Source organism: Amphibalanus amphitrite, unplaced genomic scaffold, assembly GCF_019059575.1.
Source record: "Amphibalanus amphitrite isolate SeventyFive unplaced genomic scaffold, NRLGWU_Aamphi_draft 000050F_arrow, whole genome shotgun sequence".
NCBI lineage: Eukaryota > Metazoa > Arthropoda > Thecostraca > Balanomorpha > Balanidae > Amphibalanus > Amphibalanus amphitrite.
This window is the reverse complement of record NW_024881546.1, coordinates 1153649-1175462: the sequence shown is the minus strand read 5'-3', so window position 1 is coordinate 1175462 and position 21814 is coordinate 1153649. Positions and strand designations below refer to the sequence as shown.

Sequence of the window (21814 nt, the reverse complement as noted above, 5' to 3'; positions counted from 1 at the left end):
ATGTGCACTTGGTACTTACTCCTTCCACTATCTATATACAATTTATGTTGAATTTAGCACTTTATTACCCTTGATTCTTTTTGCAGAGTTAAACACTGAAATCTTAGGATGGCAGTTCCACAAGAGAAGGTTGATGCTTATCTGAGCAGTCTTGATTTGCCTGAGGAACTGAAGCAGGTGCCTCAAGTGAATGTGGGTTTTGTTGGATTGGATCCAAAGAATGTTGAAACGCATAAAACCATTGTGGATGCATTCACTTCTAGTAGAAAGGTGGACACTCATGGTATCCACTACTCTATCATAGCTGGTGACAGGGAATTTCCACCTGCAAAGCCAAAGGTGAGTGAGTGGCCTGTGCAGATTTTCATTGCAGTTGGATGTGAATGCCTGTTCTACTGCAGTTTTTATCACCTATGTCAATATATATTTATTTTTTATGCTAGGTACAAAATTCATCAAGTTATGACTGATGACAACATCAGGGGCGCCGCCACGGATTTTTGACAGGGGGGGACGGACTGACCGACTGAAAACCCAAAAGTATACATACATTCTTACCGTGGTACCGTGGTACATTCTTACCGTGGCTTTTTCGGTCGGATGCATTCAACGTTTAAAGCAAATATGCCACTTTAAACATAGGGTTTTGAACTAAAGTAACAGTTTTGTAGCTTGAGCTGAGACGAGAATAAATCAGGAGTTTTTATGGCCCAACGATCACCCTAGCCAAATATATCGGTATCGATTTTAGGTTTGAAGACTGAAGTCATTCCCATAGATAAAACTTTGTCATTCTCTTACCGAGGAATCCATTCCCTTACGGAAAAATGCTAGCCAATCAGCATTCAGCTGGTTTGAATTACGTAGTACGTACTATGCTTGGTCAACGCATAATCAGCTTCCGCTGCAATATAGGTAAGTAGCCTTTACGAAAGATGGAAAATAGTGATGTAAAAATCAATATAAAACCCTTTTGCAAATATTCATTATTTCCTGACCATTTTAAGTTTAAAGACTAAAACTGTGACAAAACAACTGGTTTGAGGAAAGTAGTTTAGGTTTTTAGGTATTTCCTTAAAGTAATGGCTATAGACCGCACTCCGACCGAGTACCTACCTATATACGCATCTGATGTCTGATTCAGTTTGACACGGCAAAGCCTCGTGTTCTATCACGGTATAATTGCTGATGTATGCCACTAAGATGATCGATAATGCATATTGCATAGGTAATGCATATTGCATACCCGCGTGGGGGAGGGGGCGTTATATAGTCACAAATCTCTCTTTTTGATTTGTGCACGAATCGGCGCGAAGCGCCGCGAAAATTGGCAAAAAAACATTAGGCAAAACTGCTCCAAAATAGGAATTTTGCAGCTTATGTAACAAGCTTGATACCAGAAAACCTTAGGTCAGGAAAACCAAGTCAAGTAGTCAAGTCGCCTCAAAGTTTTGTGGTCCTGTGACCTGTCAACCGTATAGCTTATTTCTTAGAAGCTGGAAATTTAGTGTAGCGTGACTGCAGAAGTGTGGGGTCGGAACTCGGAGCCGGAATCAGTCGGACTTCGGAGTTGACTGTTTTGGCCAGTTTTAGCCAGAGTCGGAGTTGAAGTATTCGAAAATGTTCGGATTTTGACTTCGAGGTCGGATTGGTGTATAGTCATGCTCTTGGCTGGTTAGAAGAAATATATTAGGCCCGTGTTCGGTCAGTCGTGTTATACGACACACGTTGATCACGATATCAAAAATCGGCAGTTCCGCGATGACAGGTCGGGAGCTGGAGATTTTGTTGGCCGAGGTGGCAGGGGTCAGGCCAATGCATGCAAGCCGACACCCCATATACTGAGTATTTAAACCTCCTGGGCCCTCTCAGATTCGGCACCGGCCGTTCCATCTCTTCCATCCTCAGGACAGTCAAATCCTTCTACTCTACGCCGTAACCCCCTGCTCCGGGCTGGACGGGCAACTCTATCCCATGCGGGAATGGCTCCACTGGAGCTATAGTCCTTTGCGGGGTGCAGTGAGTGCCAGTGGGCTGGGCTGCCTGTTCAATTGGTCGGGTTCATCCCAAGTGGCTCACTGGGGTGGCTGCCCCGACCAATGTCTCCCACTAATTCTTTCATACGCGGCTCTATTGGACCGAAGGGCCTAATCAAATTTCGAGTAGGATAACAACCAGTAAAACGCCTTTTGGGGCAACCAACGGAGCGAGCGAGAGGGTGGGGTGGGCCTTGCACGTGCGAAATTGCGAGGGGATACCTCCAACTAACTTGTGCACTGCACCCTTCTAACCGGTCCCTAACGATGTGCCAAATTTGAGCGCAATCGGCCTAGCCGTTCTCGAGATCTGGAAGCGGCACCATGGTCCATGCACGTGCACGTGCAGCAACACCCCAACTGTGGCACACGGATATGCATTGCCTAGTGGGTATACCTACCTACATGCTAACTTTCAGCGCAATCGGCCCAGTAGTTGCCGAGGTATTGAAATTGTTACAAAACTGACACCTCTTCGTTTTTCATGTGGAACGTGCATACCTATGGGGTCACTCACATGCATCTGGAATAGTCCGATGCTCGTTAGAAGGAATGAATCTAGTGCTACCCTACAAAAATTACCGCATGTAAATCGTTCAAGTGGTTGCTGAGATATAAGCCTAGCAAAAGCGTGACAACGGCATACTCAGAAATTCCGTTAACCTACGAAAGACTACGCTCGCTTCACTCGCTCCGTAATGAGTTTGGGGGGGACGTCCCCCTTCCATTCTGCGAGTGGGGGGGACGCGTCCCCCCCGTCCCCCCGGTGGCGGCGCCCATGGACAACATCAAGTTAACACTTTTTCTGAATATGGGCAGCTAAGCCTAGGCAGAAATTGGACTCCTTGCTGCTTGTTTTTGTGTTTTGGTGTTGCACTTTTTGGTTTGCATTTCCTCCTGTTTTGGTGTTCCTTTGTAATCTATGTCTTCTTCTTTCTTTCAGAGGACAACATATGAGTGGTTTCTACCCAAGGGCATTTTGAAACGAAAGTGGATGAAGAAGCACCTCTATGATCTTCCTGCAGTAGTGATCATCTTTTTCGACCTGGACTGGGGCGACCCTGCCTGGAATGAGAAGAAAATCGGATGTTCGTCGCGTGTCAAAGCCATCAGGTAATTCATCCTTTTACATCATTAAAAATGCCTTTCATGCATACAGCACAATAGACATTACCTCAGCCATGTGTTTGTCAGTGGGCAGTGGGCTCAGTTTGGTGTTTGGCCGACAGGGCGGCGCTGACGACCCAGCAGACGCGGCTGGCGGTGGTGCTGGTGCAGCGGGCGGCGGCCGGTGACGACCCGCAGGCGGCTGAGCGGGCCGCCGACCTGTGCGCCGCCTGTGACCTGCCCCCCAAGTCCCTCTGGGTGCTACCCATCACTGATCACCTGAGCCAGTACGCCATGAGGTGAGTCGGTAGTAACGAGTCGGTATGCCATGAGGTGAGTCGAAAGCACCGAATCGGTATGCCATGAGGTGAGTCAAAAGCACCGAGTCAGTACGCCATGAGGTGAGTCGGTAGTACCGAGTCGGTACGCCATGAGGTGTGCCAGCACCGACTGCCGAGTCGTACCGTGTCAGTGCGCCATGAGGTGAGTCAGTGCCGAGTCATTACACCAGGGGTGACCGCTGAGCGCGCTGGCTAAGGCTATACCGGTGACTGACGTCCTCTCGAATTATGCGGGTTACCGGACCGCACTACCGTCGTTCTGCCGCGGCTCACTGTCGTCATGTCGCCAGTTACCGTTACCGCACGTTCCCTGCAGCGCCCCAGCACTCCCCCCGTCCCTGTTGTCAGGCTGGAGAGCGCCTTCTACGAGCTGGCGCAGACGTACTACCACCAGCGCGTGAAGGCGATCCGCGCGCACCGCGAGCTTCTCAGCAAGAGCCACCACCAGGCGCTGTTCGTGCGCCACCAGTTCAAACTGGGCTTCTTCTGCGAGGTGCGGCAGGACATGGCCGCCGCCTACAAGTGAGCGATTCTTTAGCGGGCGTGAGAACCTGGGGAAATTGGTGCTGAGACGTTTGTATCGTAAGATACGATTGAACTAGTAGTTTCTGTTGGCTGTAGATCAAGATGATGGTAATGTTTGTACTGATTGTATTCGAATCATTACAATATGTCAATATTGACGTCAAATTTACTTCGATTTTCAAATTTACTTGGAACCTGCTTATTTTGCGTACTAACTATATGCTAGTACTTAGGCGCTTTCGCCATGAAATATGAAGTCTTGTTATCTCCACTTTATTTAATTTGCATTATGTACCTAATTATTTCAGACTTATTTATCGAATCAACGGCTCAGCACCATGACGCCCCCTCCTGTACCGCTCGCCCCAGGGCGTACCAGCAGGGCTACGCGCACCTGCTGGAACTGCCCACCACGGACCTGACGCTGTGCGAGCTGAAGGTGGTGGCGGCCATGCTCAGTTTCAAGGTGTGCCGGCTGGCGTTCCGTCAGAACTTGCCGCGCGACGCCATCGCCCACTTCCGGCGACACGTGGAGCTGTTTCGGGCGCGAGTCGGTCCGCAGGAGCTGGCCGTGGAGCACTGCGGCTGGCTGGCCCAACAGTGAGTCCGGGGAGGGGAGGAAGCTGTGAGTGAGAAAGTGGAACAGTGTGTCTCGGGGAGAAGCCACATCAGTGAACCTCGTGGCACGGAGGGGAGCTGTGGCGTGGCGGCTTATTCACGGGAATGCGGCTGACTGGCGCAGCGCTGAGTCGTGGGAGGGGATTTATGGATTATTCACATGGAGAAGGGCTGAGTATGAGGACGGCTGGAAAAGTAGCGAATCACAGGGAGCTGCGAGTAGCTGGCGCAGCGGTTATTTAGCAACGTCGAATAGTACAAATAAACCTTTGGAAATACAACTGTCCCGGCTCGAGTGCAGCCGGGCCTCTGACTATCGTCTGCCGATGCGTCCGTCAGGTACCAGTGGTTCGGCGAGGTGTTTGACCAGGCCATCCAGATGGGACTGCCGGCCATCCAGACCCAGCACCCGGGCCTCTACTTTGAACAGGCGGCGCTACACGGACGCAAGCGGCACCAGACGGCCGCCGCGCTCCCGCTGGTCAGTGGACGCAGTGGGTCGATTTCAGGAGGGTCCGATGGGCAGACCATGTCTTACCGGGGTCTGCCGACAACTGTTCATTGAATTCTAGCCACTGGGTAAGAGGACAGGGATAATTTGATTTTTTAAATAATTTGATAATTTGATTTGCTAATTTGAGATAATTTGATCAGTGGATAATTTGAGGGTAGATAGTTAACACCAAACAGATCACATGGCCATAAGTCAATGTACTTTATCCTGAATTTTTACAATTCAGTGAGTAAGATAATGTATGCACCGTGACATATCCAATCCATCGTGTATTTGGTGCTGCCTCAGCTGACCCCAGTCGGGCCTCCCTCCCCGCTCTGATACTGTACACAGGACGGAGCGCAGTACCCGTCGCCCGACCCGCTGGCCGGCAGCCTAGAGACAGATTTTTTCGGCCAGCGGCCGTGGCGCCCTGCCGGGAGGAACGTGGAACTGATGGACACCGAGCGCGAGAAGCTCGGAGTGCTGGTGAGTGAGGGAGGGAGGGAGCCGCTGCTAGATGACAGTGAAGAGACGGTGAAGAGAGGGCCGGTCGGCCGGTCAGCAATGCTGCGGCGAGGATTGCAGAGCCGTAATGACTAAGGCTTCGTTATCATTCCATGGGGTACATAGGGCCTTACTTCCACGACTGCAGTTGTCTGTGTCGGTTCAGTCGGCAGTACCTAAGTGACAGTTTTGTTTTTTATCGTCCAGGCGATCCAGCTGTGCGAGCGATCGGTGAACCACCACAACCTGGTGATCCCGCTGCTGAGCAGTGCCATCTCACACTTCAAAAAGTACCACTGCCCGCGCATGAAGGAGCGCCTCATGGTGCAGATGGCCGAGGAGTACGCGCTCAGTGGCGACCACGACAAGGCCGTCATGTGAGTCCCTTATCCGCTACGGTGATAAGGCTGTGTGGTGGCCCCGCTGGTGTACCGAACTTAAACTGTGCGTTCATCAATTAACTCGGTGCCTGAATGGTTTAAAGCCCACTGTAAAAGTCAGTCATTTCATCGTGAATTTAACTGTCTGGTTTGGCTTGTACATGTTCCTATCATTTCTACATTTATGATTGATCATGACGAACATTTTTTTTTGCATTAATGTTGTTTATGTTGTTAATGTTGTTTATGTTATGTTTGATAGGGACTGTCCGTGGCTAAGGTTCATCTGATGACTTAGATTGTAATGTCTCTGTCATTACCGTCTTTTGTATGCCTACTTCTTAGCTGTTCTTATAAGGACTCCAACATATTCTGTCTACCACATCCCGTCTGGGCGGGCCGGGTTCCCCCTGACGCCCGGTGCCTCCCCCCCCCCGCTACGCCCCCAGCCTGCTGGGCAAGGTGCTGCTGCTGTACCGCTCGGAGCGCTGGTGGCCGCTGGTCGTCCAGGTGGCCTCCCTGGGTCTGCGCAGCGCCTACCTCAGCTGCCAGCTGGAGCCCTACCTGGCCATGGCCGCTGCGCTGCTGTCGGCCGCCGTGCCGACGCCGGCCGAGCAGCGAGCCCGACTGGACGCCAACGTGCACCGGCTGATGGCGGTGAGCGGGTCGCGGGGGGGGGGGGGGACGGCAATGTGCACCGGCTGATGGCGGTGAGCGGGCCGCGGCTGGACGCCAACGTGCACCGGCTGATGGCGGTGAGCGCGCCCGACTGGACGCCAACGTGCACCGGCTGATGGCGGTGAGAGGGCCGCGGGGAGCTGCTAGGGGAGGAGCGGCCGGAGACATGGATGGCGACATGGAGGCCCCCTGCCCGTGGGGTCGATGCCCCCCTCGACGGAGGGGGCGAAGTGCCTCCAAAACGCGGACTCTCTTCAGCTGCCGCCACCACGACAGAACACCAAACAGCAGTCGGACCGGAACCAGGGTTTTCGGCCGGGGGGCGAGGTAGACCGGCGTACCTCGCCCTCATACGACTCCGAGCCGGTGACATCGAGTCGAACCCTGGCCCCACTGGCCGGGGGGAAGCCGATGCCTCAGCGCGCGCGGCACGCCGGGGGAGCCGGCGCCGACAGACAGCTCAGCGCGACCTGCCGGAGACCGGGCGGGAAGGTGGGCCGGGGGAACTCAGGATCATGCAGTTGAACTGCAACGGAATCTACCCCCGGCTCACCGAGCTCAGAGCAAGGCTAGCCTCAGAGCGCCCGCACCTGGTCCTCCTGCAGGAAACCAAGCTCAGCGCGAGCCAAGAGACGCCGGCCTTCCCCGGCTACAACATCGCCGCGCGCGAAGACTGGACGCCGGCTCAGGACCCTCCCCCTGAGGCGAAAGCACCCCCGACGCCGGTATTATCGCCGTGCCCACCACCACCACAGGCACCGGCGGAGACGCTCGAGGGAGCAGAGGCCAGCACCAGAACTGCTGGCCTGGGGGCGGGCCCCCCCGTCCACACGGGCCGACCCGAGAGGCCCTGCGAGACGGGGGAAACCCAGGAGAAGACGAGCCTGCCCCCCAGAGCTGCGCTCCCCCGAGCATGCCGGACATCACTACTGGACCGCACGCAGTGGTGCCGGGGGTGCAGGAGCCACAGGGGGTGCGACCTTCGCCGGACATGGACCACCGGACCATCGGCGACAGCTGTCGCCGCCCCCGATGTGACTGCGGCGGCGGGAGGGGCGCCAGGGGCCCCGACCTCCAGCCCGGTCATCGGAGGGCGGCGGCGGCAGGAAGACACGGGCTCCATGGGAGGCAACGATGAGGGCGGCACACCAAGAGGCGAGACCTGCCGGGCGCGTCTTGGTCCCCAGCAAAAGGACCTGTGGTGCCGGGGATGCCTACAGAAAAAGCGGTGCGGGGCGAGAGTGCCCCCCCCCCCCCCGCTTCCCCGGCCACTACTACCACGGGTCCAAGGGGACCACCGCCTCCACGAGGATCACCGCCTCCACGAGGACCACCACCTCCACGAGGATCACAGACAGCCGCCCCAACGAATGCCACCCTTGGAGCCCCAACCGGCATCTTCGGTCTGGTTGTGCGCCAACGGGACGCACCGGAGCCGGGGCGACCAGGGCCCCCGGCACCGAGACCTGCCAGCAGCAGGCCGGAGCGACCCGACGGCGCTTCGCCCGCCGCACAGCCTGCCGCCGCCGCACTAGCCGCGTGTCGGACTCGCTTTAAGAACGACCGCGAGAACTGGTGCCGCGGCTGTCGCAGCAAGAGGCGGTGCGAGGTGAGGGCCGGTGCGAAACCCCCTCCAGTCGCTGCCCACCCTGAGCAAGTGGCGTCCTCCGCTGGCACAGCAAGCCCGGAGAGAAGAGACGCCGGGGTGCGAGACGGCGAAACGGAGGCGGGACCCGGAGGGGGGTCGGGGTCGGCACCAACAGGCGCAGCGACGCGGCAACGTCCTGTAGCCGGACCGCCACCCGCCCCCAAGGGTCAAGGGGGTGTTCTGACACTGGTGAGGGACGATATCCCGTACAGTGTCAACCCCTCTCCGTACCGCCCCACCCGACCAGACCCCAACACCTACTGTGTCTCGGTGACGGTGCATGCGTCAAAGACCCTTGGCCTGTCGGTCTACAACATCTACGCACCTCCAGCGCGTTGGACAACAGGCCAGGGCACCCAGGAGCAGGGATTCCAGCCGGACGGGATCAGACTGGAGCACCCCGCCGTGGTGTGCGGTGACTTCAACGCACACAGCCTCAGCTGGGACACCTACCAGCCCGAGACAGCACTCGGAGAGGCCATTGAGGACTGGGCCGTCGACAACGGCATGACCATCCTCAATGACGGCGGGTGTACCAGGCAAAATCCCAGCACCGGCGGAGTCTCTGCACCAGACGTCTCACTGGCCTCCAGGGACCTCCTGCGATCAAGAGACGTCACCTGGGTGACGCAGCGAGGAATCGGCTCTGACCATCTGCCGATCCTCGTCACACTGTCTTCGTCTGTGCAACGTCCACGACGGGAAGGCCGAGGCCGGTTCTCCCACCGGAGTGCGGACTGGCCCAAGTTTCGGGAGGAGCTGGATCAGCTGATCAACGCCTGGTCGGCCCAGCCAACCTCCCTGAACGAGGCCGCCAGCAGGCTAGCAGCCACTATCCTGCGGGCGGCCAGGGCCAGCATCCCCTTCGGAAACGGCCGAGGGCGACGCCCGCCCTTCTGGAACCAAGCCTGCCAGAACGCAACCGATCGACGGGAAGAGGCACGGGTAGCTGCATCCCGTAGCCGCTCTCGCGCGGACGTCCTGCGCTACCAGGAGGAGCGGGCAGCGGCCGACAAAGTCGTGGACAACGAGAAGACCGCCTTCTTCCGTCAAAAGGCGGCAGACCTCAAGCCGGACGGAGACATGTGGCACCTGATCCGCACCATGGACGGCCGGCGTCCTCCAGCTAAGCCGGCCGTAGCCATCTCAAGACCGGGCACGGAGGGACAACCTGCGCAACCGACGAGACCAGCCGTCACTGACAAAGAGAAGGCAGATCTCTTTTGCCAGGCCTACGCGCAGGTGTCCCGCCTGCCCAAGGACAAGACCTCAGATCATTCCATCAAGATCGAGGCTAGACGAGCCACGAGCCAGACGTGCTGCAACGGCGGTCGTGACGCCTTCTGCTCGCCCTTCTCCCGCAGAGAGCTCCTGCTCGGCATCAGGAAACTGCGGAAGGGACGCAGCCCCGGGGTCGATCAAGTGACCAACGACATGCTCCACCAACTCAGCCCTTCAGCGGAACGCCATCTGCTGGAGGTGCTGAACTGGAGCTGGCGCACCGGGGAGGTTCCCGCGTCATGGAGGGCGGCGGAAATAGTCGCTATTCCCAAGAAAGGGAAACCGCCCAACGAGACCGGCAGCTACAGACCGATCAGCTTGCTAAGCTGTATCGGAAAGCTCGCTGAACGACTCGTGCAGCATCGCCTCCAACACTGGCTCGAGCGCGCCGGAAAGCTGAACCGAAACCAGGCCGGTTTTCGGAGGGGCCACTCTACACTGGACCAGCTAGCCCGAGTCACCCAGACCATCTTTGACGGTTTCGAGTCCAAGAAACCGCAGCGAGCCATCCTCGTCCTCCTGGACTACGCGCGAGCGTACGACCGGGTGTGGCGGGATGCGCTGTACGCTAAGATGCGGCGACTGGGTGTGCCGGGTTGCGCCACACGCTGGATCAGGGCCCTACTCAGCGACCGGCGCGCTAGAGTGAGATGGGGCACGTCAGCCTCCCGGTGGCGGGTCTTCCAGGAGGGCCTGCCGCAGGGCAGCGTGCTCGCCCCTCTCCTCTGGCTCATCTACTGCAACGACATCGACGACCAACTCCGGGCCGGAGACTCGAGCCCAACGGTCTCCCTCTTCGCGGATGATGTGGCCCTTCTCGCGACGGGCCGCTCTCTGCAGGAGTGTGTGGACAGGCTCCAACCGGCCCTGGACGAGGTCAGCCGCTGGGTGAAGACTTGGAAGGTCCAACCTAGTCCATCCAAGTGCGTGATGACCACCTTCACGCTGGACCCCAAGGAGTGCGGCGGCAAGGTCAAGCCCCAGCTCAGCTTCTGCGACCATCCGCTAGGCTACGAGGAGACGCCCACCTTCCTCGGCCTGAAGTTGGACTGCCAGCTGACCTTCGCCGCCCACATCGCCGCCCTCAGAGAGAAGATGGCAAAGCGCCGTGCTTGCCTGTCAGCGATTGCCGGAAGGAGCTACGGAAGCCACCGTAGCACACTCCGCATCGCCTACAAGAGCTACGTGCGCTCCCTCTTCGACTACGGGGCGGCCATCTACTTCACCCATGCGGCACCGGCTGTCCGCGAGCGCCTGGAGGTAGAGCAGCGGAAATGTGCGCGCCTGATTACCGGCTGCATCAAGCTCACGGATAAGGAGACCCTGATGGCGGAGGCAGGCCTCCCTCCGCTATCACTCCGTGCCAAGGAGCTAGCAGCCGGCGAGTACGCGCGCATAGTCCGTCTACCTCCGGGAGACCCCGCTCGCAACCTACTGGACAAGACACCACCACCGAGACTCCGCTACCGGGCCCACGAGGCATGGAGGCGCGCGGTGACGTCTGCCGAAGAGGCGGGTCTGCCACCGCCGCCACCGGCAGACGAAGACGCGACCCTCTCATTCAAGCCATGCTTCCGTCGGGTCGGTAGGTGGGTCTGCGACAGGGCGGGCTTGAGCGACCTCCCAGTGGAGCCCCTGGCACTTTACCAGGGCGCACCACCCTGGCACCACTGTGGAGACGCCGTCCGTTTCGTGCTGGACCTGCCGCAGCCCACAAGGAGGACAGACCTGCCGGAAAAGAGAAAGGAGGCGGCGTTAGCGGCGCTGGCCCTCGTCCCCGATCCAGACTGTACCATCTGGTCGGACGGATCCGCCAAGGAAGGCACCATCCAAGGCGGCGGTGGAGCGATCCTGGAGCTTCACCGCGAGGGACGCACAATAGAGTGCGTGGCACCGGCCGGTCGAGTGTGCAGCAGTATGAGGGCGGAGCTGGTGGCAATGACGGAGGCCCTGACGTGTCTCCATGAGCTACCGGCCCCCTCTAAAGCACTCATCAAGAGAGTGCTGCTCTGCACAGACTCCCGGTCGGGGCTCCAGCTACTTAGCCGCGGCCCGGACGACCAACAGTCGGCCATCGGTCAGCGCGTCTGGGGCCTAATAGACGCGCTGACAGCCGCAGGGAAGGATATCACCCTGCACTGGGTCCCGGGCCACGCCGACCTCGCCGGCAACGAGGCAGCCGACCGCCTCGCCAATCAAGCCGCCGCCGACTGCGCTCAAGAGGAGGCCCCGATCGACCTCTCCAGCGCGCGGACAGCCATCCGTCGCTGGACATCGGAGCTGGCCTCCGCAAGGGCGCAGCGGCACCCACATCGAGAACCTACTCCGAGCCACGATGAGCTGGACAGGTGGGGCCAGGCCACCCTGTCCCAGCTTCGCACCGGCTACTGCCCACTGGTGCGAGCCACAGCTCATCGCCTCGGCCTGGTCGAAGACCCGACCTGCCGAGCCTGCGGCGAGGAGGAGGAGGACGTGGAGCACCTCCTGGCCGGGTGCCCTGCACACGTGGCGGCGAGGGCCGGCTTCTGGGGGCACTGTCCGACCCTGGCGGAAGTGCTCTCGGGGCCGGCCCAACACATCATCAGTTATCTGAAGAGAGTGGGGCGGGTGCAGGTCGCCACCGACCCGCCCCCGCCGGCCGCGCCTTAAGGCGCGGTCCGCGTCCGCGCAGAAGAGAGAGGAGCGGCCGGAGCGGCCCCTTTTCCACATGTCAGGGTGACGTGGGTAATATTGCTGTGGGTGTATTGTTCCTGAGATAGTTGCCTGGTTTTGTTATAATTCTTCAATTTAGTGAATTACACATTTAATAGCAAAACCAGCTAAACATAACTTCATTACCATATATGATTGAATACCACGTGTGGTGTGTACTTTTTTGATCCTTTGAAGTACTAATAGTAGCTGCTGTCCAAGCAAACGTCAAGATGGCCGTAACTTTGGATCGATATTTAGTCTGTATAACCACTATCCTGCGGTGACCGTGAGCACTGAGCACTGAGCACTGTGCTTGCGGCGAACTGACGGAAACATCAGGCTTGTATTTGCGAAAATTTATTTTATATTGTACAGTCCATTTATAGTAATACATACCGCAATAATTGCGAGCACTCCCCCGTTCTCCATTTATAGTAATACATACCGCAATAATTGCGAGCACTCTCCCATTCTCATCCGCTTTTGATCTCAAAGAGACGTTCTCGAAAAAGCCGGCCTGCCGTGACCCGGATTCGAACCGGGGTTATCGCGGCCACAACGCGAGGTCCTAACCACTAGACTATCACGGCTGATGGGGAAGGCGGGAGTGAGGGGCGAACGAGCACTACTTGGAGCGCATGGCATTGGTGTCTGTGTCGCTAGTTAGAATGTCAAACATACACTGAATCTGAAAGACAAATTTTTCTTATATCACTTATATCTTACGCAGGTGTGATGAGCACTGGTCTGCGGCTGTCTGTTTGCGGCATGTTTCAGCGGAGGCAGCTGCCGGAGTATCTGTGTACTCTGAGTCACACAGTGACCCTCGCTCTCTGCCACTGTGACGAGCTCTGATCGGTGACGCCGTGTCATGTCTGTATCTCTGTGTGACGAGTCCTGACGCCGTCTCTGTGTCTATGTGTCTGCCTGCAGCGGCAGCCGCCGGAGCCGGAGCCGGGCTGCGCGGTGGCCGCCGGCTGGCCGGCCGCGCTGGCCGCCGTCCACCAGCCGGTGCCGCTGGAGCTCTCCTCCCGCGACACGCTCGTCTCGTGCTCGGCGTCGTTCGGCGCGGCGCGCTACCAGCAGGGCCGGCCGCTGACGGTGCGGCTGCGGCTGGCCAACCTGAGCGCGGCGCCGCTGCCGCTGCAGACGGCCCGCGTGGCGGTGGCGGGCCGCGGCGCGCAGACGGCCGCCGGCGGACCGCTGCCGGCCGGCGCCGAGCGCGTGCTCACGCTGGACGTGCCCGCCCGGCTGGCAGAGCTCGGCTCGGTCGTGTGGCTGGAGACGGTGGCGCTGGAGCTGGCGGCGCCCGACTGCCTGCCGCTGCGGCTCGAGTGGAAGCTCAGCCTCGGGGACGAGCAGCTGCACCAGAGCATGTTCGGGTGGGTGCCCCAGACTGCGCGGATCGACCTTGTGGATCGATGCGGGCTTTACTGGGAATTATGTTTGATGGCCGTAAGGCGTAAATCGTGACTGTACCGATTTATTGAACTGTTTATTGCATTCAATCTATGCTATTTGGCGATTGTTCCGCTGTGCCATGGCGTCAGCCATGTGTCATTGTTGATTCTCAGTAGCACAAGTTTTATGATCTTTCCAGCATCACCCTCATCTTACTCGCCCCCCCCCCCCAACCCGCAGCCTGCCGGTGGGCGCGCCGTTCGCCGAGCTCGGGGGTCTGTGTGCCACCGTTGTGCCCCGGCCTGCCCGACTCACACTCGCCGCCGACCACCGGCCGCCCGCCCTGGTCGGCGAGGTGTACCAGCTGGAGGCCTGCCTGACCTGTGACGACCTCGGCGCAGAGGTCACCGACCTCGTGCTGGAGGTCAGCCTGCTCGGCGCCGACGAGGAGACGGCCAAAAACAGTGAGTGGGGCCGGGCGGTGGAGGATGTGGGGTGGGTAGTGGCGCATTGTCCGTATATGATGCGAACATAAATACGCATTACGCACCTCGAATAACGTTTGCGAGTTCCAATGACGACTGTAGCGTATGATTTATACATGCGGATATTATACAATTATACATATATGATGTATGCGGAAAACGATGTTCAGGTAGAGAATGTTTAGTCTACCAGCACTTTTTTGCGATAGATTACGTTGACATCCCGCTGGTAGTTCAAGTTGGACGATCTTGAAGCATTATTGCGCTGCGATCCGTATCATCAGTTCCGGCTCTTGCCCGCCTTCCCGACTCTATCTGTGACCGGCCGCAATGTGCGTCCCCCCACCGCAGCGTTCGTGGTGTACGGCGACATGTGCCAGCCGCTGTCGCAGCCGCTGCAGCTGCCGTGCGGCTCCGTGCAGCCGCTGGCCAGCTGCCGGCAGCTGCTGGGCGTGCAGTGCCTGACGGCGGCCGGCCGGCAGCTGCAGCTGGCCGCCCGCTACTCGGAGCAGACTGAGGCCGGCCTGTGCCAGGGCCGCGTGGCGCACACAGTCGGTCTGGAGGTGGTGCACCCGTTCCAGGTGAGTGGTCGGACAGCGGAGAGACACAGACACTGCTGAGGGCTGAGGTTAGTTTATTTGTATTAGCTCACAAACTTGACGATCAAGTGTTCGTCGCTGTCCTGAGAGAGACTCAGACATCCGGGGCCGTCGTTCACTGACTTTCATATCCATGTGCCTACCACCAGCTGAGAATTTGTCCGTACCCGTCCAAGGATACCGCTGTACCCCATTGTCAGCCTTGACTGACTTGTCTCCTCATGTCCGCGCCCGACCTCAGCTATCCGTGCCCGCTCCACCCCCTACCAGTACCCCATCGTCCCGTGCCACCCCCTGACTGACTTGTACCTGACTCGTTCCGTGTCCTCCGCCGTGCCCGACCTCAGATGTCCGTGCCCGCTCCACCCCTACCAATACCTCATCGTCCCGTGCTCTCCCCTGTCTGACTCGACTCGTGTCCCCCGCCGTGCGCCCCAGATGTCGGTGCGTTTTCTACACCTATCAGTACCTCATCGTCCCGTGCCGCCTCCCCCGACTGACTGGTACCGTGTCCCCCGCCGTGCGCCCCAGATGTCTGTGCGCGCCGTGGCGCTGACGCTGGAGCCGGTGGAGGCGGTCGGCGCCGATCAGACGGCGCTGCTGATCGCCCAGATCACCAACACGGGCCCGCACACGGTCCGACTGCGCTCCACGCTGCTGCAGATGGTGAGCGACGCGACTGGGGTGGTCATAATGACCCGGCCCGGCGCCGGGAGCCTGGCAGGGAGACTCGTCGGTGGTGTGACTGATTGAAAAGGGCTGATCTGTCCGCTACCCCTGATGTTTGCTGCTGTATGTTGAAGCGTGCTTGACTAAAATAATACTGCGTGCCAGATTTACGTTGAAGTTGAAGTTGAAGTGCTTCCGGCCCTTGGCTGGAAGCCATACGGGGGGACGCCTCACAGGCGGCCCAGCCGCCTCAGGAGCTCCACCAGCTTCGTCGGGTCTCCCAGTGCTTCCTTTATCTCCGGCTCGTCCTCTCCGAATATCCTTCGTCTCGCATCTGCCCGGGCGGGGCAGTCGGTCAGGAGGTGAGTTAGTGTCTCATCCTCCAGCCCGCACTCCGGGCAGGTGGGGTCATCTTCCAGGCCAATTCGGTGTCGATACTCCCGCAGCATCAGTGAGTGGCCGGTACGGAGTCTCGCGACCTCCACGCACTCCCGGCGGGAGAGTCCCAGGCGCTCAGCCGTAGGGGGGCGGCGCACTCCGTTCTGCAGGGCGTAGCGGGTCGGTTGCAGCCGCTGTTCCCACTCCCGGTGGGCGTGCCTCCTCAGCCTGGCTTTTGCTGACGGGAGGTCTATCGGCACGTCATGCTGCTCCAGGTTGGCGGCTTCCCGTGCGATCTCGTCGGCCAGCTCGTTGCCGGGGAGCCCGGCGTGGCCGGGAACCCACTGCAGGGACGTGTGCGTCCCGCGGTCGGCTAGGTCCAGCAGCCTCTGCCAGACTCTGTCCGCCAGGACATCCGTCTGCGCCGCCGGGCCCTCCGCGAGGCGACGCAGGGCCGACTGGGAGTCGGTGCATATTCGTACCTCCCGCGGAGCAGGGCCCTCCGCGCCCCTCAGGAGGGACGCGAGGGCAGAGTCGAGCGCCGTTAGCTCCGCGCGGTAGCTGGAGGTCCAGCGGCCTGCAGGGGTCCGGATCCTCTCCAGCTCCGTCGCCCCCCGGAAGACAACGGCTCCCGCTCCGCCATTTTCGACACCGTCTGTGGCCGATCCGTCTGTGAATACGGTGTAGTCGGCTGGCGGGAGTCCCGCCAGGGTCTCTTGTGCCGCCTCCAACCGCTTGTCCGGTGGGTCCGTTCTCTTTGTCGGTCTCGCGACAGCACTGCTGATGGTGACGCCTCCCGCGGCACTCTCCCACGGCGGCGTCCGTGGGACCACCAGCACCGGCTCCCGCGGGAGGTCCCCCAGACCAGCGTCCGAGGACGTACTGAGTCCCGTGTCGGCCCAGCCTCGATCTCGGTGGAGCCGCTGTCTGGGCCTCGTCGCTGTCAGCACCGGCTGCAGGGGATCCCCCGGGAGGTCCCTCAGGTGCCGCTGGGTCGCCGCGGCCGTCAGCTGCCTCCGCCGTATCGCGAACGGCATCACGTCCGCCTCGCGCTCCAGCGCTGGCGCCGGGGTGGACCTGAGGCAGCCGGTGATGATCCGGCATGCCTGGCGCTGGGCGACCTCCAACTGCTCCAGCGTAGTGGGGGCCACTCCTGACATCCAGCCCGCTGCAGCGTAGTCCGCGCACGCCCTGATGTAAGCCAGAGCCCTGATCGGCGGCCGGCTAGTACTCTTGCCCGCGCTCACATACGTGCACGTTACCCCGGCAACGGGCTATTGACCAATGAGAAGCGAGAAAAGTGTTACGTCACTGCGATTTTTCATATACCTGTGCCCCCCGGACGTGACGTAGTGTGCTCGCGTGCGTGCAGGGTCTCTGCGATCGAAAAAGAGCGCTAGCAGCGCGCCACTCGACGCCGCAATTGTCAAAAGCGGCGTGTTAGTATGCTTTATTATGAATGATGTGTGTAAAAATGAGTTTTTATGTTGTTTATTTGGAGGAAATGGTTGGAATAAATTAAGTTATTTTTATTTCTGTTGATTGGAGTTTTTATTCAAAAGATTTCGGTCTATACCATTTATATTTACTGAAAATACCTTCGCTTGAATAAATTGCAGATATTTGGCAACTGAAGTGTTAGGTAAGCCTAAATGATATGTAAAAAGGTAAGAGACACGCTGATTATCATTTGAGAAACGAAAATATATGAATTTTCCTTATAAGACTCGCTCAATATGCTACTCCGCGGTTTATGCCCCGAGGGTGTCCGAGGGTTCCCGTTAGTTTGTCGTTGGCGCTCGGCTCGCGCGCGAGCCGACGTCACCGCCTGTGACGTCGGCTCGCGAAATACGTCATACCCTGCACACAAAATAGCCGGCTGCCGAACAGCGCTCACGTAGAGCATCCTCAGGTCCGTGGTGCTCGCTCCCCAGGCTTTTCCTCCAACTGCTCTCAGGGCGTTGCACCTTCTGACCATCCTGGCCTTGAGGCTGGCCACATGCTGCTTGAAGGATAGTGTGCGGTCGAACGTGACCCCCAGGAAGGTCGGCGTCGGTTCGTGTCGTAGTCTGGTGGTCCTCATGTGCAGGCAGGCCTCCCGTCTCGCCTCGTGAGGGTCGAGGGTGAAGACAGTGGCCACGGTCTTCTCCGCGCTGACCTCCATCTTCCAGCGGTCCGCCCACTTTAACAGTTCGTTGAGCGCCGCTTGGACCCTCGTCTCAGCCTCGGCGATGGTCCTCTCAGTGGCGAAGATAGCCAGGTCGTCTGCGAAGAGGGTGATCTCGACTCCCGGCGGGAAGTCGGTGGCGATATCATTGATGAAGAGAAGGAACAGGAGCGGCGAGAGCACCGCTCCCTGCGGCGTGCCCTCCCGCACGCAGCGGTAGCCTCCTAGCTGGCCGTTAAAACGGACGCGCGCCTGCCGGTCCTCCAGAAAAGCACGGACCCACGCCACCAGGCAGCGCGGCAGTCCGAGGTCAGCCATCTTCCATAGGAGCCCGATGTGCCACGTGCGGTCGAAGGCCCGCTTGAAGTCGACCAGGGCCATGACCGTCCTCCTTCTCCTCTGAAATCCGTCCGCGACAGCCTGGGTGACTTTCATCACCTGGTCTTCCGTGCAGCGCGCCCGCCGGAACCCCGCCTGGGCCGGGTGCAGCAGGTTCCTCCGCTCGACCAGCCAGTAGAGGCGCGCCTGGACCAGCCGCTCGACCACCTTCCCCAGGCAACTGAGCAGGCTGACGGGGCGGTAGGAGCCGGGCTGGTCACGGGGCTTCCCTTTCTTGAGAATCGGCACGATTGTGCCCTTGCGCCAGATCGAGGGGAGTTCACCCCGGGCCCAGCTGAGATTCGCAAGCTCAAGCAGCTTCTCCCGCCCGGCGTCGCCGAGGTGCACGATCATCTCGTTGGTTACCCCGTCAGATCCGGGGGCCTTGCGTCCGGCGAGCTTGGAGATGGCCATGTCCAGTTCCCTTCTCCCGAAGGGGCTGCAGCAGCCAGTGCGGTTTCCATCGCAGCCCGCACATTGCCCTTTCATGAAGGGCAATGTGCGGGCTGCGATGGAAAGATTTACGTTCGCTGTCTGGCTCTCGCGGATATGCTTTATATTGAAAGTTGCGCTTCGTTTAGGGAACAGTTCGTGTTTGACTCGCTCATGGTCCAGCGGATGTTCCTATGACAACGCTGACTTATGTGGTACGGTAGATCCGTGGGTATTCCTGTAACGTTGGTCGCATTTAATTCGTTCGTCGCTGTCGCCAATGTTTATGTACTGGTGAGGTCTTCCCTCCTCCGAAGTGCATGTCTCCGCCTCACCCGCTGTGGCTCTGCGCGCTGACCGCTGACCCCTGGGGCCACCCGTCCCCAGGACGAGACCCTGTTCACCGTGTGCGACTCGGAGGGTGAGGAGGAGGACGGTACCACCTCGGAGGACGGCGCGCCGGCCGGCGGCGGCCTCCGCGACCTGGTGCTCCAGCCCATGGAGTCGGCCACAGAGTGTGTGGCGGTGACGGCCGGCGCGGCGGCCGGCGCCGCCCAGCCCGGCTCCTACACAGTCATCTGGAACAGGTAAGAAGCCGACTGACGCGACAAATGAATATTCAGAATGCGGCGACTCTACCGACAGGCAATTTTAACTGTGTTTCAAGATATGCTTTATATTGTTTCGTCGTCTCAAAATTTACGACATTTCACTTGAAAATCCATTCCAGCTACTCAGACACAAGAAGTGTATGCATACATGTTCTTCTTTAATTACACGCCTGATATTTGACGTTGCCTCCATCACCTCCTCCCTCGGCTGACAGGTCGGAGTGGGACGACCGTCCGGTGAGCACGGTGTCGCCGGCGCCGGCGCTGCAGGTGGTGCCGTGCCCGCTGCAGGTGACGGCCGACCTGCCCGCCCACGGCACCGTGCGCACCCCACTCGCCGTCCGCTACACGGTCACCAACCGCAGCGCGCACGTCTACAGCCTCATGATGCTCATGGAGCCCAGCGACGGATTCATCTTCGCCGGAAACAAACGCGTGAGTGACTGGATGACAGCGTTGAGAGCATCATAAGCTGTGAACGCGATATGAATTGGTGTTTTGCTATTCGGGGTTGTATTCGGAAGGAGTTCAAGAAGGGCGTCGTTGTCGTACTTTTTTGTGCAGAAAATAGAGGTGATCCCAGTTGTAAAATTGTTTACACTGCTCCATTTACTGTGTATAATATACGCCTGTATTCAGCCAGACGTCTCACCCGGCCCGCGCCGGTCCGTTTCAGTACCAGTTCCGTGTGGTGCCGGGCGGCAGTCGGCAGCTCACCTACAACCTGTACCCGCGCCTGTCGGGCCGGCTGACGCTGCCCCGGCCGCGGCTGACGCTCTACAGAGACGGAGCGCCCGTGGAAGCCGCGGAACTGATCGACGCCGCGCTCCGACACCTGCCCACACACATCTGTGTCATGGTGAGGAGCTGGGAGGGACTGACCTGTCCACACTCCACACACATCTGTGTCATGGTGAGGAGCTGGGAGGGACTGACCTGTCCACACACATCTGTGTCATGATGAGGAGGTGGGAGGGACTGACACACATCTGTGTCATGGTGAGGAGCTGGGAGGGACTGACCTACACACATCTGTGTCATGGTGAGGAGCTGGAAGGGACTGACCTGCCCACACACATCTGTGTCATGGTGAGGAGCTGGGAGGGACTGGCCTGCCCACACACAGATCTGTGTTATGGTGAGGAGCTGGGAGGGACTCCTGTCCGCACACAGATCTGTGTTATGGTGAGGAGCTGGGAGGGACTGACACACATCTATGTCATGGTGAGGAGCTGGGAGGGAGTGACCTGCCCACGCACATCTGTGTCATGGTGAGGGGGACGGATACCGACAACTAGTGAGAGAGGATCAACCCCTCAACGGGGTAATCCGATGTTGCAGTCGAAGCGAATTTCAAAGTGAGGCTTTATAGGACCAAGTACATACTATAGATTAAGTTGTCCGTACAGGATCAGCTGTACAAGCGACCGGTGGACCGGTGCTATTTACAGTGATCTGCATGACTTGTCCCTCAATATCCCATGTTATTATGTAGGCCAAGCCTTGCTCTTTTAATAGCTCGTTTGTACATACATACAGTGCGGTCAAATATGGATTTGACGTGGTTTAGTCTATAATGTTGTGTTTTTTCGTCTGCAGCTGCCGCTTGTGCAAGTAGCCTTTTCTTGCTCGTATTGCTCTTGTCAGTCTGTTTTTATCAGGCCATTTCCGTTGACACCCCCCCCCCCCCGTGTTTCAGCCGCAGGAGAAGGGCGGCCCGTCCCACCACTCCCCTGACCGCTCCCTCTCCGCGTGTTTCAGCCGCAGGAGAAGGGCGGCCCGCACGACGTCCAGGGTCTGACCGACTCCATCAGGGCCTTGTAACGCCGCTAGCTGTCGCCATCTCAGTCTCGTCAGCGCTCGTTACAGAGCATGCCGACGGTGTGTGTCGCGGCCCGCTGGAGTCAGGGTACTACTGAAGCTCTGTAGAGGGCCTGTCGGCGTGGTGTGGTGGTCGCACCGGATCGCTTTGGAGGGCCGCAGCGCTGTGAGGTGGTGTATGAAAACATTCCAGCTGCGAGGTGCCTCTGTCTGGGGTCTTACTGATTGTGCGCGCGATATGCTATCGTGTGGTATAGGACGTGTTGTTATTTCACGTGTGGTTGTCGTGCGAAGTCAATTTTGCCAGGTGGTGGCGCCTCGCCTCCCTGCGTGTTATGAGTGGGTAATTTAATCGGCTCTTGCTTTCAAAGAATTAGGTGGACTGGCGGTTACGTGTTTATTGTACTGTTACAACCATCTAGCCAGGTTGACTTGCCGTGAGAGCTCATACGTGATGCTGAGTATATGACAGTCGGAATGTGTTTATTTGCTGAAATATCATTATTGTTGCCTGAGAGCTGTGTTTTTGTCTGTTTCATCGCCGTCGGTATCCTGAGATGCACGA

At 58.7% G+C, this 21814-nt stretch overlaps 1 protein-coding gene and 1 non-coding gene across 2 annotated transcripts; one reads left to right on the top strand and one right to left on the bottom strand.

The window, feature by feature from the left end:
• Nucleotides 1-91: 91 nt before the first annotated feature.
• On the top strand, nucleotides 92-21766 carry LOC122377775 (trafficking protein particle complex subunit 11-like). The gene is made up of 17 exons (XM_043358184.1): nucleotides 92-339; nucleotides 2980-3149; nucleotides 3266-3442; nucleotides 3833-4006; nucleotides 4379-4609; nucleotides 4967-5108; nucleotides 5475-5609; nucleotides 5835-6004; nucleotides 6457-6664; nucleotides 13242-13690; nucleotides 13950-14173; nucleotides 14546-14775; nucleotides 15325-15459; nucleotides 19205-19404; nucleotides 19644-19863; nucleotides 20105-20287; nucleotides 21190-21766. The coding sequence occupies exons 1-17, from the start codon at nucleotides 109-111 to the stop codon at nucleotides 21250-21252; spliced, it is 3342 nt and encodes a 1113-aa protein (XP_043214119.1). The 5' UTR covers nucleotides 92-108; the 3' UTR covers nucleotides 21253-21766.
• Trnah-gug lies at nucleotides 12827-12898 on the bottom strand. The gene has a single exon. It is a non-coding gene; the product is annotated as a tRNA-His (tRNA).
• Nucleotides 21767-21814: the final 48 nt, after the last annotated feature.

Bases quoted from the DNA above. Each gene is read 5' to 3' on its own strand.
- LOC122377775 (XM_043358184.1), top strand. From the start codon at position 109: ATGGCAGTTCCACAAGAGAAGGTTGATGCTTATCTGAGCAGTCTTGAT. The intron at 340-2,979 runs GTGAGTGAGTGG...TCTTTCTTTCAG, and splicing joins TTCCACCTGCAAAGCCAAAG to AGGACAACATATGAGTGGTT. The intron at 3,150-3,265 runs GTAATTCATCCT...TTTGGCCGACAG, and splicing joins TCGCGTGTCAAAGCCATCAG to GGCGGCGCTGACGACCCAGC.